The 19,944-nt window shown below is 42.2% G+C and overlaps 2 protein-coding genes across 4 annotated transcripts in view; both read right to left on the minus strand.

The window, feature by feature from the left end:
- LOC123979295 (partitioning defective 3 homolog) overlaps positions 1-19,944 on the minus strand; it is a 387,436-nt gene that overhangs the window by 274,064 nt on the left and 93,428 nt on the right. The window contains exon 3 of the mRNA XM_046063165.1: positions 2,909-3,083. Coding sequence (XP_045919121.1) covers positions 2,909-3,083 — 175 coding nt within the window. The remainder of the gene's footprint in view (positions 1-2,908; positions 3,084-19,944) is intronic.
- LOC123979218 (WD repeat-containing protein 37-like) overlaps positions 1-19,944 on the minus strand; it is a 1,096,407-nt gene that overhangs the window by 138,599 nt on the left and 937,864 nt on the right. The gene's annotated exons all lie outside the window — the stretch shown is intronic.

Genomic DNA, 19,944 nt, shown 5'->3' on the forward strand with positions numbered 1-19,944 from the left:
TTCTCCAGAATAGCTTACACCACCTTTATGATGCAGAGAAAAATCACGAGTTCTTAGTATTTCATTGAATTTACAAAAGATGTTCTATATAGGGATATATATTGTTATTGGGATATGAAATTACCTATATTGGGATTTTAATTTTTAGTCATATCGCACAGCCCTACAATAAAATAGATGGTCCGGTCTCCTCTAGCTGATTGATGCATGCATATTGATATGAGACAAATCAAATAAATGAATCAATAGACAAAGTGATGGTTCATTTTATTTGCCTGCCACTCATTCTGTGATTTTAAACTCACCATTAGCATGCAGTGTTTACGCAGGATGTAGCTATGTTGATGATTATGACCAAAATGCTATTTACCAAGAAGAAATCCAACAGAGATGATGTTTCCTGCAGTATCCGGCACCGGCCCATCCCCTTAGGGATAGACCTCCTGTTTGAGGATTTTATTGTCCACTTCCACTGCACACAAACTGGCTTTGGACAAACCTTAATAAGGCAAACCCTCCATGCAAACACGCACACAGAGGTGGGGGCAGGGGCCGAATTGGGATTGAGCCAGGGATTCATTGCCATATTCAAGGACACTTTGACAGGGCACAGGCTTCCAACACAGTGTTAAATCTAGTTTGTTCAATGGAAGGATCATCACATATGAACAGTTTTAGAAGCTACTCAGTACTGCAGCATCTTTGTGTGTGCGAATGATGAAAGACTCCAACATATCTCTCAGAACCCAAGGTGATGCTTCAAATGTAGGCTTGTTTGAAGGTCAGATAGCTTCAAACAAACCTGCCTCTCAGTCTGTGCTACTGGTTTACTTCCAGATTGCCATTGCACACTTCTGTGGAACAATTGCCATAAATCTCCACAGTCTAACAGGCAGGTCGAGGGAAGCTGGGATGCGCTCTTCTGTCAGGGCCAGGGAATCAAGTCTATTCCGTGTATTCATGTGCATGTGTGAGTCCATGCCCGGATGTGAGTTCTGGATTGAATGTCCTTTGAAGTTTAAGACAGCTCTGATTCAGCTCACCGGTTCCACTTCATGGGACGTGAATATGTGGACATGAGCAACATCTGAGTCACTGACTTGTGTGTGCAATTATCTGGTTGTGTGTGCCGTGTGTGGGTGTGCTGCATGTCCACCTTGCTCTGGCATGTGTGCTCTTGCCCATGCATGACTGAGTATCCAACTGTGTCTCAATTCCTTCCGTTGTCTCAGTTTCTACCTGTCTGTCTAAATCAGTATACACTGCTATTCCCTGGACACACGGCACTGTCTTGACAACCACTCGACTCACCTGAAGCATGTCCAGTAAAACAGACACTGGCCTGAGTGGAAAAAGTTGACTTACTCCATTTTAGTTTTGTTTCAGTGAGGTTCCCTCTGTCCAGTTACAGATGTAAATGCTCCGTATTTGTACAGCGCCTTTCTAGTCTTTTCAACCACTTTTACACTATATAACCATTCACACACTGAGTCTAATTGCTCAAACAGAAACTAACATTCACACACTGGTGGAACAGACACCAGGGGCAATTCGGGGTTCAGTATCTTGCCCAAGGACACATCAACATGCAGCCTGGAAGAGCCGGCGATTGAACCGCCGACCTTCCGATTAACGGGCAATCCGCTCTACAACCTGAACCACAGTCGAACCAAAGCTCATAAACTAAAGTCCCATGACTTGCATAGATTATTTGGCTGTAAACATTCTGTCCTTTATATGGCATTCTGACAGCCTGAGAGATTCAAAACAATAATATAACTTTACCCAAGCTTAGTCAAATGTTTTGCTGTGATTTAGCTTCTCTGGTCTTCACATGAAGAAACAGTTCCTTTTGTTATGCTGGGGTTTCCAAACATTGAGCTTATATATGTCAGCTTTCATGTCACCGACCTTTTAAAGGTTTGCATTTTGAATTCCTGCTGGTGGCATAGATTACTTTATCCTGTTTTTGAAAAGCCCAGCACAGACTTTCAGGTGCTTATCAACCATGTCAACTGCCTTTTGCTACAAGGTAGAACATTCACATCAAACTCCCTGATATCCTATTGAAGTAAGTTGTAAATAAGTTTTGTTTTTTGATAGTTTTTCATATTTTTGATTTTTAGCAAAAATAATATTTCTTCTTCAAATTTTGCTACACTTTTGTTTGCTGTTGCTGAAACACAAATTACCTATGACAGAAATACAGTCATTGGAAAAGGAAGCTAGGTTTTGGATTAAAGACCAGCAGACCTTAAACGATCCACCCAGCCCGATCAACTGGGTGCGGTGATCGCCTAGAGGAGAGGAAATGCTGGCCCAGTTTAGGCTGCTCCTAAATGGTCTGGACGAAATTGGACTCAAGCAATGGAAATCAGAGACTGTTGTGCCAGCATCTTTACAGACACCTGCTCATCATCACCATGTTGCAAGATGTCTGAGAGGCGGAGTCAGTGTTTTACACCGATGATGCTTGGTGCTGTAATGCAGTCAATCATACCATATTGTCATCTTGTTGCTGCTGTTTACTTTCACCCCATATGCAAATTCAAAAAATCCACTGCAGAATGTTCTAGGTGTATACATGTTAGTATATATATATATATATCTGTATATATTGTTAAATTTGATTTAATTTATTTTACATGTTGCCATATTTTAATATACATTTATTTATCTGTTGTTCTGTGTGAGTGGCATGAAGGGACCACAAACTTCCTGTTCATTATTCAACCTTGGGTTGTATAATAATAAATAAACTGCTTTGATACCTTGATATTAAAAGCTACATTATTGGAATGAGTATGTAATGGCTAATTTTGTTCTGTGTAGCATTCACATTTGTTAATTCAACAATGATGATTTGTTTTAAGGTCTAATTTCCTGATAATATTTTCACTGGACTCACTGGATCGCAGAGCAGATGGAGTGACCTCGATCTCACTGTTGACCTGGTAGGGCTGGAAGGCTGATGCTGAACTCAAATCGCTAGCGAAGGGTTCAGGACTCTGGGTACCTGTGGAGCTGGCACTGGTACCGTCGCCTCCATTGTGAGGATCTTGCTCTTCATATACTGCTACCAGCTGGAGAGCAAGGGGAAAACATTGTGTATTAGTGTGTGTTTGGGGGAATTAAGAGAGACAGAGATGTTACCAGTATCTACATAAGCAGGAAATATGGGTTTGTATGTCTAACTGTTGTGTGAGTCTAGGCATGTGTAATCTATACAAGAGTGTGTCTTTTTTGTAATTTCACATGGTAATCTGCCTCAGCACAAATCACTCAAACATATTGTAAGTCATGTTGCAACTCTCTCTCTCCTTCTCTACAGTTACATCTTGCAGCATCTGCAGTCATGTAGTGTGGGGGTGTTCTGGGTTGCCAGGTTTGGCTCCCACAGCGAGCAGCTGCAAAGTTTCCACAAAGGTGATACGTTGCCACACTTCGCACACAGGATAGGGAGAACTCCCCACAGCATCCCGTAATTATCAGAGTCTAACACACTGCTCATCATTACAGCCAGTTCACCCACTTAACAAGAGAGGGACAGTAGCCTGGATTATGGTGTAAGAGAACTAGACTCTATTTCCTTTTTCACTGGTAAAACTTAGATCAGCCAATGCTGATTGACCATATACGAGTCAAGGCTTATTCTTAGGCTCCTGGACTGAGATAGAGAGAGAGAGAGAGAGAGAGATAGCAATTAAAGCATACAACCTATAGTGGTGAAGTGAAAGTATCAGAGCCAAGTGGTTTTCAAAACCTGTTTCTAACCCTCTCACACAAAGATTAACCTCTTATTCCATCCAGACAGAGCAATCATACAGCAGCAGCCTGATACACACCATGCTATACAGGACAATAGTATGTATATTACAGACTTGAGATTAATTCCTTTTCATATCTTTGTGCTACCTGCAAATCTATGTAATGGAAGGCCATGGATGTGGAAAGAGCAACCAACAAAGAAAGTATTAGTCGCCGTTGAGAGCAAACAGCTTTCATGTGTCCCACATCGTATTTATCTGAAGGTAAAAATAGCGCAAGTCTTTTTCCATGTACTTGCTGTTTTTCATCACCCCAACACAGGGAAATCTGCATATAAACAAGTTTAGAAGCCCCTGCTCTTTTTTTTGATTTAATTCATATGCAGAGGACGATGCTTAAGTGTGTATGTGTTTGTGTATCTGCGTCTGAATTTATTTATTTCTGTGAGCATGCCTATGTGGTTTACTGTTGCCGTAATTCACAGCACCATCTCTCACGCTGGCTTTGCACAATTAAAGCAGACTGCATTTTTTCCCTTAAGATGTTTCCTTGCATCGCTATGCCATCTCTGAGACGTACTCTATCACTGAAGGTTTCACCCATTTCACTCTAATCACATTCCATTGCGATCTTGAAATTACATTCCTCAGGTTGTAGGGGTTCATCACAAATTTTCTCAGTGAGAGGCAATCAAACAGGAGAGAAATCTGGTGCTGCAAAAATAAGGCCTTAATATTAGAAATAAGACAGTTTGAGAAGGTAATTTTCTGAAGATTTGCTTACTGGTAAATGTGGAAATTCACATGTGTTAAGGCATGAAAACATACTTTGCTTCATGTTTAAGGGCCAATAGTTAATGGGCCAAATGACTAAACACACTGATACATTTTGCAAGTGGTGTTTCCTTGTAATCTGCCTGACTTTATATCTTATACTTTGATATCTGGTCTCTTTACAAGATGTTGAAACTTATTTCAGGAAATGGAAAATGTTGTTTGAAGGATGAAATGATGTTATGACATGTTGTGAAAATCTTTGTAGTGAAAACAATGAAAGGAACAGCAATGTCAAGATGCCGAGATGGGTGTGAACACAGACTAGAGTGAAGGGTTGTCCCAAGAGGCATTTACACTGCCCGAGTGCTTGTGCGAGCCAATGAATCATTAGTGACAAAGTAATCAGGCCTCCCATTCATATGTTGCTGGGAGTATTTTGTAATGTGACAAGCCCTCTGCATGCCAGCTGCCCATTAAGAGAAGTGGTGAATGCTGTTGTTGGTGTTGCAGCGAAGCACGATTCATTTTTAAATACATTCCAAATCCCTCTAATTAGGTCCACTTTGCCATGCCTTGCATCCTTTTACCAGACACTCCAGAGCACTCTGTGGGTATCTGACATGTACTGCTAAACTCATCCACACACCCTCCATTTCATAATCAAACAGGCCTGCATTTATCCTGTATTCAATATTTATGGGCTCTTGAAAGTGCTTGTTTGTTCCCTAAACCCAAAGAGACATGAAAAGTTCCCACTGTTCAGAAAACTGATTTCTCGTTTCTAGACAGTCAACACGCTTTTTTTGCTTTTTTGCGTTTTTACTTCTTTGCTCTGTTTGTTCTTGATCTGTTCACCTAAGGATTAATGAATGTTTTTTCAAGTCCCAATGAAAGGTCTTGACCAAATGGTATGGTACAGTTTAGTTCAAAAGTTTCCGAAACTATTTTGAACAGAAAGATATGGGCAGCAGAAATGCCTTTAGGTGATGCCATAATTTCATTTTAGTACAATTACCAACCAAAGTGATATAACCAAAGTAACAATTTAACAACAAAATAAAAAAGTTTTGAAAAAAAAACATGTGTGCTTATCTACCAGGCCCAGTTATGATTCGACAAAATTATAATTTCCATCTGTGCCAGTATTGCTTGTAGCCAGTTTTTTGTGCTCTGACCAAAACACCACAAACAGGGATAGAACAAAGAGCTGGAAATGACATAAAATTCCCTGTTTCACTCACACACTTAACATCAATACACATCTGCAGAGTGTCTTTGGAGGAGGTATGGGCAGCACGATTTTGAGAGGTGCCCCATAAAGCCTCCTCCTTCCCTCGCCTCACTCTGAGTTTTGTCTGCGCTGTGGAGAAGGGGGTACTCTGGGCCAGAGGGAAAACTGACGCAATTCTTGCTGTTGATGGGACAGAGCTCAAGCTGCAACGCAGCGAAAGCCATCACACAGACGCTTTCTCTCCGTCTGGGAATTGGTCACAGCCACTTTAGAATTGAGACGATTTCACATTTCAATTTTATTTTTTTTATTCTCACACTTTCCCCCCGTGGCTGCTGTGCAACAGAAGTAGACTTGTATTCAGAAGTTTTTCAAAAGGAGGAAAAAGTTTTTTAGCAATGCACAAGCGGGAACAGCATGGCTAATTGTCAAGTGGCGTAACAGCTGAGGCTGAGGAGGGAGGCAGTGAAAGAGATTTTTAAAGAGCCCCTGAAAAAGATGCTACAACCTGCAATAAAACACAATTATATCAAAACCAAAAGCTAGGCAAAGAGGCATAAGAGAAGGAAAGCACATGACAGGATGTGGGTTGAAGAAATGTTACAGTTTCCAGTCTCAGGATAAACTCTGGAGCGATTTGAAAAACCTATTTAGCTCCTACCTGCTTCAGTTGAGAGAAGCGAGGAAAAGAGAAGAACTGACTGAGTCTTATTTCATGGGCCTCTCTCTCACTCCAGCAGGATGCTACAACGCTGCTGCTGCCTTAAGCCCCTGGAGCAAGGCTGACACTCATCCACTCTCAGCCGGTTCCACTGACAGTCACAGCAGCTGCCAATCAACCACTATCTACCTGGAAGCCTGAGGGCTGCTGGAGAGCGGCACGAACAGAGGATGGAGAGAGAGATGATGAAGGGGTGAGATGAGGTGGAGGAGAGGAGAGGAAGCAAAAGGAAAAGAGAAAGAAAGTAGGATGAGGCCAGGCATTCTCTGCAGCCTAGGTATGGGCTGTATTTGGGATTCAGCATTTCCATATCTGTAACGGAGAGAGTAGGCAGACAGGGAACCGAAAAACAGAATCTCAGGGATGCCTTTCATGTTGGCCTCCTTTGATCTCTTTCCAGCTTTTGGCAGCAAGGGTGGAGTAGAAGAAGAAATGGAGAGGAAGCAACTGGGGAGGGGATGAGGAGGTATTTTGACAACCTTTCTCCATCTCTTTTCTCTCCTCTCCTACCTCTGATCTGCCAAGAAGACCAAGCATTAGGATTGGCACCAGTACAAAACAGTCGTCCAAAGCGTTCGCCAAGCGCGCCCGAAGACACAAGACAACAGAGATTATTAGTAGTCAGGGGGCAGCGCTGGCAGTGCCACCAGAGACATGTAATACCTGCCCTGCGATGCTCTGACGCTAATCCATATCTGCCGCGACAGCTTTTTCACAGCCGAGTGAAAGGGACGGCTGACATGAGTCAACCCGCGGGAAACCTGTTCCGCTCAATCCACACCTCCAATTAAAGAAAACATCCAAAGTCGCACCAGGCTACGTCCTGCTATGAATATTTATTGCGGCACAAAAAGTCACCCCTTGGAGGCAAGATTAATATTTATTCGTTTGTCGGTCACATTTTTTCTTTTCCCTCCCAAACCAAAAGCTAAAACTCAGTGTGTTACTAATAAGCAGTGATTATAAATTAAAGAATAGATGGATAAGATTTATTGAGCTGAGTTTACTCCCCATGTCTCCTTCAGTATATTAATTGGTATAATGAATAAGCTGTGTTATGCAGAGCTCCAGACTAACTTTTTTCACTAGGAGCACTGTGGCCCTTAACTTAACATTTTAGGGGCACAGGCAGAGAATTCAGGGGAGCACACCTTAAATCGACCTGCAACGCAATTTTCCCCATTTTAACTGTATTACTGATAAATGCTTAGGTAGTTAATACAGAAACTAGAATGTGCTGTTTTATTTTAGTTGACAGTAACAGTTTAATTGAATGGTGCTTCACAAATGCACATACTGGACGTTTCTCAGCATAGTTTATGTTTTAAGCTGCTCTTGTGCTTCATTAAGGTGTTAAGATAAATTGTGCGGTGCAAGTTGCCTCAGCAAACTTGTTTTTTTCTCTGCATGTTGTGGACCACATCTAGTGCAGTAGATACAGTTCATGGTATTGTTTTTTTGCTCGAATCGAAGCCATTTAAACTCCCTCAGCCAGGTGTGGACTGGCAGAATAATTCAGTCCAGGAATTTGACTCCATCCCAGGTCACCCTGTTCACGCAAACCACCTGACCAATAATGTTGTCTATTTGTTAATGTAACAGGTACTGCACTAGGTATAGATTTAGTCACTATGTTAATCTGGGAAGAAAGCTATCCACATTACAAAATACATTTAGGACTGACCATTAAAGTAGCCTCTCTGAACAAAGTTTTCAACGTGGCTAAGGGGGCACCCTCAAAAATTCCCAAGGAATAGCCTACAAATGTACAAGGCTAGACACAAAAAACAATTAACCTACACTTTTAAAAAAGAGAAAGAGATATAGGCCTCCAGAATTTACTCAAATGTTCAAATGATTCAATCATTTCTACTAGATTTATTTTTAATGTTTTCTAGCCTATAAAGTAAATACAGTTGTACCGGCAGGGAGTCAGCAGTGCATTGAAGCTGTTGCCATGTTTACTACTATTAGAAAACTGTGCTATGCTTAGAGCGACGTCTGCCTGTCTGTTCACATGAGGAGCACAGAGAGAGTAGGCCAGAGGAGCGTCACTCCCCGTCTGACCAGGCTTTAGACACACACAAACGCTAAAAGATGTGGCCAGCTGCATGTAAGTTCTTAACACCGACGTCTTACCGGTCGGCAACATATATTTGGCAGAGAAATAGAGAGAGAAAGACGCAGACACGGTGGATGCGTGGATTCTACTGCTTGCTATATCATAAAAAAAAAATCTTGTTATACAGTATTATCGCTGCAGACAGTCAAGTTGACAATTAACGGCAGGCCAAAACTGCCCTAAGGCCACCGGGAAATCTCCCAGTGCAGCCTCCTCCTCATTTTTCAACAGGAAATTTAAAAAATTTGTTGTCAAATTTGCAGGTTGCACATGTGCGAGTGTAAAAAATACTGGCACTGTCTGGAGCCCTGTTATGTGATGCCTGAGGTAACTTTCACATACTGTCTCTGCTAGAAAACACACACATACACTCTCACACACAAACAGCCCAGGTTTCATCTCCCCTCCCTATCATTTATCATCATTTTATTGCAAGGGCACAAGGGGCGCAAAGTTATTATAGGTACAGTAGCACTGGCAACTTTGAAAGCCACTTATTCCATCAGACTCCAAACTCCAAGAACTCAAACTTGTTGAGTAATAGCCATGAGCCACTATCATTCATCCACACACCACCCATTTATCTATACATCTGTCCATCCATCCATTCTCCCCCATCGACAGTCGCCATTTATCTGTCATGGATACTTTAATCAATCAAAGAGTAAGATTTTTGATCATCTATTGGTACTTTTCTCTGTAGTGACAGTTAAGGGTCTTTTCATTTCCCTAAAAGAATGTGACCTTAACTTGGAACTTAGTGAACATCGTGACCTTAGGCAACGTCACAATGGAGAAAAGTTTCCTCTTCTTAGAGGCTGACATTTCTTGGGGGGGTATCCTGTAGGGTAATGGGATTCCTGTGGTATTCCCGCAGGATGGGAGTCACATTCACCAGTCATCATTGGACTGGGACAGGACAGCAATATAATTCAACAGTTGTGGGCGGGACGGGAATCATATGACCATTTTTATATATAAATATGCAGTTCTAATTTGAATAAACAATATGTTCTGATTTTTTTAATCACGGGGTGAGAGTCATTCTTCAGGGATTGGGAGAGAACAGGAATTCTTATATTACTCTGTCATGGGATTGAGACTGGGACTGGAGTATATTTGTGGGAGTGGGATGGGACAGGAGTGAAAATCCACTCCAGTATCATCATTTACTGCAGAGTTATCACGGAGTTTTCAATATTTAATCCTGTCCTCATGTCCATTATTTCTCACACGCCGAGAGTCGAGCAAACCAACAAAGTGCTTAGTCCTGTATTTTTCCTGCTCATTAAGACCATCAAATATTCAGAGAATAGGTTTCGAGCACTCTGGCCTGCCTTCACTAGCATTCCAAATAACCTTCAAATGGCACCCTGCAGCGCCTCAGAAACATATGCATATTTCAGGTGCTGTCACATGGGGTTGATGTAATTGAAGAGTGCTCCGAAGGCTTGCTAAGGCAAGACTTGACACAGACCGCAAAGCAAATGTAATGTGCAAAGATGCTGCGAAATATGGACTGCATCCTCCCATTTATAACAGCGATGGTGTACAAGAGCAGTAAGGGGGGGGGGGGGGTTATACGCCAGCGAGCAGGAAGATGACAGGCTTAAAGAAATATAATCCCCAAACAAGCGAACGCAAGTCCCGAGATTGGTTTATGCTGCTGTTCTCGCTAAAACATTAAGTCATCATTTCTTTCACTTTTTGAAGCAAAGCAGCTCACAAGTTAGATTCACTGCCGGAAGAAGAAAAAAAACAAGGTGGGAGGGGTGTTAAAGAAAGTATGGGCGAAGAGGCAGCAAGAAAATATACAGAGCAAGCAAAGTTTAACCAGATTAGAGACTCATCCCTTTCAAATCCACTCGGCCAAGTTCTTGTCCCTGCCTTTGAAGTTTTCCTCCTGCGTTGGGGGAAATGAATTCACACATATTAGGGTGCCCTGTGCAAGTGCTACCTACGCAGTGCTGACAGAAGAAAAAATTCCTACTATGCCCCCCGTCACGTTGTGCCGTGTATATTAATAAGCCTTGTAAGCCATGGTCATACGTACAATTCAACCCTATTCAGCCCCAGGAAATAAATAACAATTTTTAGAAGGCACACAAAACACCTTTGCAGTTTGCAACTTAACAGTGAAAGGGAGAAGGGGAGAGGAGGGAGCAAGGGAGGGAAAAATGATGACATATTCATGAAAACAATTAGGGTAGGTGTCCATAATAAAGTAAGAAACATGATGAGCATCCTATGACCTCCATGTGCTAAATTACCATCAATCAACAGACACTAATTAACACTGCGCACACACATGAAATAATGCTGAACTAATCTTGTTCCATCAACACGTCTACATTTTTAAATGTAATCATATTAATTATGCTATTCCATTCAAAGTGTGCAGAAATGTATTAATTTTATAGTTTGCCTACTTACAATTTAGTCTGTGCCCAAACATTCAGAAATGTAGTCTAAAAGTTGCATGCACTTTTTGTTGCTTTGAAGGACGTTGTACGTTTAGGTTGAATGCACAGAAAGCACACTTTGTACCCAAACTAGTTTGTGTAGTATAATGATTGTTTATGATGTTCTCTATTGATTTTCATGCCACCCTGTATTCACTTTGCTGTCTAAACACAGTTGTTGGGGGCACCTTGAGGTGTTGCACCCTCAAACTGGTCCTAAAGAAATCTAATCAATGCAATGAACCTACCTGCTCTCACAGTCTTCATCCAGCCCACCCCCGCCAGGCTACACACCCAATCTAATAATGCCATTCCTCCCCTGCCCTGATTCACATGCAAAACAACACCAGACAGTCTGTCTAGGGGCCGCACTGGCAAATACACACAAATAGATATGAGTAGGGGAGCACACCCACCCATACACACTCTGCAGATGCACACAAAAGCATAAAAAGTCACAATTTGTATATTAGTATTCCTCTCCCAAAGCGATGGCATTAGAAAAACCCATATTCTAACAGTGCCTTTCAGAGGGAAGTGCCCTTCAATCTTTCGTTGGTTATGCACAAAGCCAGGAGAGAGTAATTAAAATCTCCACATCCAGGGACCTCGGCACACAGAGAGAGAGAGACGGAGGGGGGGCAAAAGAAAAAAGGTAAAGCTTCAAACATTTCAGGCCTCCCTGGTGGAAAGAGATGGAGGGAATATGAGGAGCAGACAGAGAGGGAGGGCTGTATCCTTGACAAGGCCATACATTCTCTGTAGTCAAGACAGATGGAAATCAGGTATTTCATACCTTTAACAAAGGCAGAACTGATCATTAACCAGACAAATTTAAGCTTTAAGAATATGGTCTCATACACGCTTACCCTAATTGCCTAAGTATTATCTGTCTCAGCGTGTTGGTGAAAAGATCTAGAGAAAAGCCCTTCCTCTTTGATTCTCAGATGATGACACTAAGAGCTCACATCTAACACTGATATGTTAGAGAGCTGCAAATTGTAGCTGCACTGGAGATATCTGGAGACCTTTCTTGACAATAACAAGAGAGACTCCTCAAAACACAAAAAGGGACCTTGACAGCCAAGGTACATCGCCAATAGTTTGCCTGTTTTTGTTTTGTTTAGGAGGCTTTCTACCATGTGACCTTTTAAAAAAATGATCTTACAGGATCAGCAATAGAGGAGTAAGCTGTGTTCGTCAAATAGCGCTCTCCACTCTCATGTCAGATTCAAGCAGAAATCTCATCCCATAGGCACATTATCGATCAAAACAAAATTCCAATATGGCAATGGGATGACGTTTGACTTCATGTCTTTGAGGTGCATATATTGTTTCCTGATTAGGGTGTTGTTCTCCCTCCTGGATGGACTTTCCCCCATCACCTGTGATAGCCCTGGGTGAGCTGCCTGATAGCCTGGGGCCATGGACCAACAACAGAGGCAGTATGTGTGCACAGAGTGCCTTATAAGCAAAAAGAAGCACTTTGAACTTGTAAAATAGACTTCATAACAAATATCTTGTGTGCTTGACGACTGTAACACCTTACTTGTAATACATTAATAACTGAATGTATTTTGTTGCTCTGAGCTGTGCATTCAACTCTCATTCAATTATGAAATTTAAGAAAACATTCTAGTATAAACAAGCAAGAGGGCATTGGATTTACTTTACATTAATTATTAATAAGAAGGACACATGAAAACTTCACCATTCATTTAGAAAGTGTAATGAATTCTCTCAATGGATATTAGTCATCTTTGATCAGAAATTAAGACAGTGGGTGTGTACAAAAAGGGTACTAGACTAAGCAATCTCGAGACGACAAAACATATTGATTGAATCAGATAAAACCAGTACCTAGATAAGCACTGGTTACTGGGCCACTCCACCAATTTTACACATGAAGACAATGCCCAGGAACTGGAAGCTACCACACTCCGCAACTCTGGTCCGAGCTGGATTTCAACCTGCGACTCTCCGGTTCTCAGCCTAACCCTTACAGAGTGAGCTACTGCCACCCCAAGAGTTGCATGGCTGTTAGGGGCACTTCTGAGAAAATCATAATAAATAATAATGTCGACTCGTCGCGGTCATCTCAGCTTGGGCTTGATACAAATGGAATTTGAAAGATGTGGGCAATTACAAGAAAATTAAGGTTTCATTAAATATGCCATCTCTTGTGGGAAATGTAAGATCCAGTGTTTTTGGAACTCAGTCAATACTGGGGACTAAATGTGAGGATATGTTGCCCTCTGCTACTTCAATTTTGAACATTTATTCTTTGATCTGTCTCCCACAAGTTCCCAGACTTTATGGATATGAAACACCAAAGCACCGGAATACCCCATTATCTGGGGTACCTTGAGATCTGATGAACCAAAAAACAAACAACAAACCGGTCTTACTAACTTTATTAAAGTACACACATGCACTTTTCATGGAGCACAGTGAGGGCAGCTGGACAATGTACAAGTGGAGCTTCATACCTATTTCTCTTCCAGGCAGCCAAGTACAAGCAGGCACATATTGAGGGAAAAAGGTACTTGAACACCTGAGGTCCTTAAAACACACACACACACACACACACAATCTGGTTACCATATCCCGACCTGTCTTTTAGCTGGGCACTGCCAGTGTAGGGCCATTAATCCAGTCAGCTTGTCAATCAGCCTGTCAGGTGCTCAGCAAGAATGCTAATCAGACAGTAAGTTTTTTGGCCAACAAGCCAGTCAGCAAACGAGTAAGTCAAGAAATCCCAAGCCATTTAGTTAGTCAGTCAGCAGGGCAACCAGTTAGTAGCCAATAAGTTGATGCTAGTTCGCCAGCCAGTCAGTAAGCCAACCAGTGACCCAGCCATCCAATCAGTCAGCAAGGAGATGGCCAAGTGGAGCTAAACACCCTACTGTTGGCACTGAACTGAGCAGAGGCAGAGCCAACACCTACACACACACACACACACACACACACACAACTAGCCAGTGGGGACAGGACTGTCATCATCTGCCATCTGCAGGCCTGAGTGGCCTTAGCCTGGAGGGAGAGGAGACGAAGAGAACCAGGGAGTGAGGATGCTTGTCCTTCTGGGTATACTATGTGTAGGGGGGTAAACACACAATGCGAGAACGGCCACATTCTCGCTAACACACCGAAACGCACAAAAAGACAACAAAGAAATGGCTTTGTGCCCATGAGTGAACGCACAGCCTTTGCTTTGTGAGAGAGAAGTGTACAGTGTGTTAGACTAGAAGAAAGCAATTACAGCAATGTGCTCAAAACGAACAACCTGACAGACAAAATACCATCACAAGGGTGTGTCTGTGTGTGAAGTGCGTGTGGATCTTTAGAGAGATGTAGCTGTTGAATGAAAATGCTACTAAACACTACTTTTTTTCCTGGTGGTTAATGTGTTAGGTATTTACTAAATAGGCTTAATTTAATACGTTTTCTGAACCACATATCAATTTATGATAGCATATTAGCTTGTGTGTACAGTTGAACATGGTGGATTGAGGTATGAAGGGCTTTGTTTTTTGCCCTATGCATACACATGAAAGGATGATAATGTCTGAGGTGTGCAATACCAGCAAAAAAAAACTCAGCAATGAAGCTTCAAACTGAATAAGGACACAGGCTACTGAGATACTGAGTGTGTTTTTCTGCCGCTTCCTCTTCTCCATGCTCTTTCTGTAGCTGCCATGGGCTGAAGCCAAGCACATCACTTCACAGAGCTCAGCACCTCTATGGGGCTATGGTTCTGGCTGTGAAGAAGCGTGTGTGTTATGGTGTGTCGCAGTCAGCTTTGTGTAGAAGAAGACTTGCATCCTGGAGTCTAAAAGAAGCTGCTTGGAGACCTGCATGCAGCTTTCCAGAAGTGACAAGAGGACTAGCCGCTACTGGAAGCCTGAGGTCTGAAGAGAAAGCTAAGACATCTAAACACACCAAACACAGGTTATCACTTAGACTACCATAGCTGCAGTGAGTGAGGGCTGGTGAGAGTCGGGTTGCTGCAGTTGGTCTTTTCATCTATTTCTGTGTGTCAGAGGTGACTACTTTTCAGTCTGGCTCTTTTTCAAAGACAGAGATGAACAGGTCAGCACACTATTTGTCAAATATAAACTTATACTGACAGCCTTTGGCTGTTACACAAACACTGTCAGACATAACATTGACAGCTAAGAATAAAAAAAAAGCAAATCTCAATGTATCAGTGTTTGCTACAAAAAACTTTGTGCTGTCCAAACCACACTGACAAATGACAAAACTACTCGCTCATGCTTCAGACATACCCTTTGATGAAATATTCCAAAGGGTAAATGGGTCATTTTGTTCACCTTTCATCAAAAAGGTGAAACATTTCAGTGCCTTTTGGCACCCTTTTAAAATAGACGTCCACCTCTCAGCTCACCCTCTCGGTTCTTTCCAACTACAGGTTAGTGTCTTAGCAAGGCAGCTTGTGCCCTCTAGTGCACGTCACACTCTAAGTACCTTGCAAGTAACTGTACTCCCTCCTGTTATCCTACCTCTTCTACAAGCTCTGGCAGAACAAAGAGAAATGGGACTATGAGATGTTATGGTATTACTCATAAGTAGACGTCAAGGTACATTAAATGAAAATCAGGTTTTATACACAGGACCTTCAGATTTCCTCCCCCCATCTACAGCATGACTCTCAATAGATGTCACAAAAAGCTGTCTAGGCAGGCCAGTAGTCTGTGTTGATGTGTATTTTTAGCTTCACTCTAGTGTTCAATTGGTCAGTAACTCAAACAAACATATCTCTACAGTCAGTGTGAGAGAAGGGACATAAGGACACAGTGTGCCCCACCCTTTGCATGATGGGAGGTTACAAGATGGGGTGGGGGTGTATGTCTGGGGAGTGCTGCTGAACTCCCGTAACCTCAATTATTCAGCATTAGGCCATGCTATTGATTTCCTGTTGGATCGACTTACTGAGTCCCGAGCACTGGGACAGTGACACGCTATAGCCTTCCATGGGAGGGATCTTTAAGAATGGATGGATGGGAGTCTGTTAGTGGGAGAGAAAAAAGATATACAGATCCATGGGAGAGGAGGGTGTAATTAAAGATACCCCTTATCAAGGCTGTGATAGATGAAGATGTCAAAGCCTAGTGGGCTAGTTAGTTACCGAGATGCGATGGGACTGGTTAGTTTGGCTTGACAACCTTGGGGAGGGAGGGTGATGTTGCCTAGAGGGAAGAACGTTCCCATGACTGGGGCTCCTACTGAGGGAGAAACAATATTTATGTTTGAAAGGAAAACTCTGTGGCTGTCAGATATGTGGGGGGAGACTAATTGTTTGAGGATATGGGGTATTATTACTGGTGTTGAGGTTTTGTGGGAGTTGGGCCATTTTCTCAAGCATCCATCAGTGCCCAAGCCAACCTCAGTGAAAACAAACCACAAAGCAATGCCAGGCGAAGTCAGCCGAAATATTTCTCACACTCACATGGACCATCAGCTGTAAAAACAAGCAACGTGTTGACAAACACAAGAAAAAAACAGCTTTTACGATGATAAAACAGGAATAACTTGTTTTTTCTTTCACCATCTAGGTCTGAATTTGGTCATATGTGGGTCTGTCTTCTTCTGTACCTGGCTGCATGGTCGAACATGGGTCAGGTTCCAAATAAAACAGATGGCAAGAGTTGCCTTTCTGCAGTTTCTCCTTGGCCCAACCTTGAGAAGCTGTGCTGGGCTGAGCAGAGCACTGATCTGGGCTGACCTGGTTTGGAGGTTGGAAACTGGAGGGGGCAAATCTGACGCCCGTTGCCTGACAGAGCACACACTAATTCGAGGAGGCTGAGGGAGATGAGGGGTTTCGAGGTGTAGAGTAAGGGAGATATCTTCAGACAGGACTGAATTTTAAAATATCACTTCACTTAAATATGTTTCAAGAAATTGTAAAAAAAATAAATAAATAATAAAAAAAAATGCACTCCAAGGCAAGAACATATTTGAGAATGTTAATGAATCAAGAAGAGAAAAACCTTGATGCTATCATGATACTAGTGGAGTGACCATCCTCCGAGCTATTTGAAGATGTTCTAACAGTTTAGTGGAGGATACGATGTTGCTTACATATAAAATAGTTCAAAAAGCTGTGCCTAGATACAAATAAATCTACTTTTCTCTGATTAAAGACACTCAGAGATAACACACACAAATACTGCAGTATTTCTGTATTCTGCCATAGTACAATGGAAAGAGATCAACTTCAATGTGTTGTTGAAAATAAGTCTCAGTAATTTATAGCCTGTTTTATATGATTAGGAGAGCCTGCAACACTTCTTCTGATTGAGGTGGTTACTTGAGGTATTTAAATTATGATTGGGCTATTATTGCAAGTATAAGTGGACTATTAGAGTCCATGTAAACACAGCTATCACTGAGATATTCAGCAGGGTTGTGTAGGTGTAGGTGTGTTTGCTGGGGTGTGTGAGGTGAGAGTGGGTTAGGGGTGAGGTTGGGGCCTTGGCAGTGAGTAGTCTGCAATTGGGCTCTACCTCCTACTCAACACTTAATTGGCAGTGGTGATGACAAGTGTGGGCCGCAGGGCAGACCACAGTGACTGTTTACTGCTGTCTCCTCTTTTCTCTGCAAATGAAGACGGTGCTCTAACCGTCTCCAGACACAAGCATGTCTTCAGTATGTACCTACCTGGGTGTGTGTAAGGCATGTGAGCATGTACGTACAGTAGTTATGTTTGTGGACTTACGCCTGTCAACATTGCTATGCAGTACACAAAACACAGTTTTATTATATTATTATAGTATTGGGGGTGTTTTACTGTATTTGTCATTCAACAGCACAGATCAAAAAGGCACCATAATTACAAGAAGTTACCCAATTCATCCAAATATTGTCAACAAGGTCATTGCGGAGACTCCCTTTCAAGACTTGGCTCTGAGTTTAAGACTTATCAAACAGTTGAGAGAGCAGCACCCCGAAGGCAAAATTCATTCTGATACATAACACATAACTTTGGCAGAACTTGCTGCATACAGAAAAAACATCCCACTGTTCGCGCTCACTTAGAACTCAGAGAGGTATACAAAACACTGAAGAGATTCTTAGACGTGGGATGAAGAAGGAGATAAAGACAGATAGATGGAGAGGTAAAATAAAGACTGCACTTCATAAGATGGCAGAGAGCTTGGTGCTGGCTCGCTCATGGTGGCTTGAATGTAAATCAGCTGGTGGATCATGCTGTCAGCCGCTGTCAGGGGTGGAGAGGAGAGGCTCTGCACCTCTCTCCAGTCCATAACCCGAGAATCAACACATTTATATTCTCTACTCCTGTCCGTCCAAACTTCATCTCCATCTGTATGTCTCTCATGCAGTTTTTTTTATTATTCTTTTTTTTTTAGTTTTGCTCTTTCTTTCTTTCAGTCTGCCTGACACACGTTTAATCTGTGTCTCTGTTTCTTCACTCTTTCAAATTCTTATTCAAAACTCAGCCTTCACATTACAGTCTTCGTCATCTCAATATCTCTTTGTACAATTCATGTATACCAACTGGCCAATCTAAAGGGGGTTGGCTGTTTTATTGTTACCAGTCCTGGCAAAGGTCATAATCTGAATGTGAAGCGATAAATCAGCTTCTCCACTGAAGCCTTACAGTTCATTTGCAGTGCTATTAGACTGACATGGCTAAGGCAGGCAGTGGCTTGCACAGAGTGAAGGACCGAGGCTAAGGGTGTCAAGAAGTGATTACAGGTGTGAGTGAGTCAATTTCTGTGTGTTATAAACTTGTGAGAAACAACTCTAGATATATTGAGTGAGGGCACTTCATTTAAGGGTTTTGATCTTCTTGAATTTAAGATTAGGAAGTGGGGTCGGGATGGGGCCTGAATTAAGATGTGGTTAGGGATAGGGTTTACGGTTAACACTTGTGTTTAGGGTTAAGGTTACCATTATATATCAGTGAATAGATGTAGTTAGTGGAAAGTAGTATGATTTAACACCTCTCTGTTATAAGTGCTGGTTAACACTGGCTTAGAGCACAATTTCTGCAGTGGTTATATACATGGCATCAACCATGTGTCTGGTCAGGGACTTATTTTTCTTTCCCCGTCTCACACTCTCTTTTTCTTTTTTAATATTTTAGTATGACATGTACACTAGCTGATAACAATCAATCAAAGGATTCTTGAGCAAGTCAGATTCCTATCTTAATTTGGATATCCTTTGTGTAAATTCAGTATTCCAGGCAGGTGTAAAAGTACCTCAACTAAAACAATGAAACAAAGACATAAAAGGAGCTTGACACAGAAAGAAAGATGTTGATTCATACACTCCATCCCTCCACAAGGCAGAGGCAAGTGTTTCTGGCCAGAGCAACACTAGCCTGCTCTGTACCACCACCATGCCAACACCAGCTGGAGATCCAGCTTCCTCTCTGCTGTACACAGCTGCAAATCCCCTCAGTCGTTCTCAAAGGCTCCTTTGGAAAGTGTAGCATGTGGCAAGAGCCAAAATGTCAGCTCTTCTAGCAGGTGGACAGCTGATCTGCGTAGAAAATAGGCCTTGGCAGGCTGGTAAGGCAGCAGTGTCTTGAGGTGCAACAAAAAGCCTCCCAGAGCATAATCTCCCCCTTCAGAAGATGTGTAAGCTGCAGCTTTCAGGGAACAGAATCAGCAGATTTCTCAGCAGGAAAACAGCAGCCTTTAACACCCAGTAACACTTGTTAAGAAAGACATTCCTGACAAATTCTAAGTGCACGTTAAACCTCTTCATACTTTGCTGAAGCTACAGAGAAAATGACTGGGATAGACATCTTTTTGACATCCTTAAAGGAAAGCTGCTCTTGACACTGAAAAGGTCAAAGTTTGCTGGTATTT

The sequence above is a fragment of the Micropterus dolomieu genome, linkage group LG01 (assembly GCF_021292245.1).
Source record: "Micropterus dolomieu isolate WLL.071019.BEF.003 ecotype Adirondacks linkage group LG01, ASM2129224v1, whole genome shotgun sequence".
NCBI classification, from domain to species: Eukaryota; Metazoa; Chordata; class Actinopteri; order Centrarchiformes; family Centrarchidae; genus Micropterus; species Micropterus dolomieu.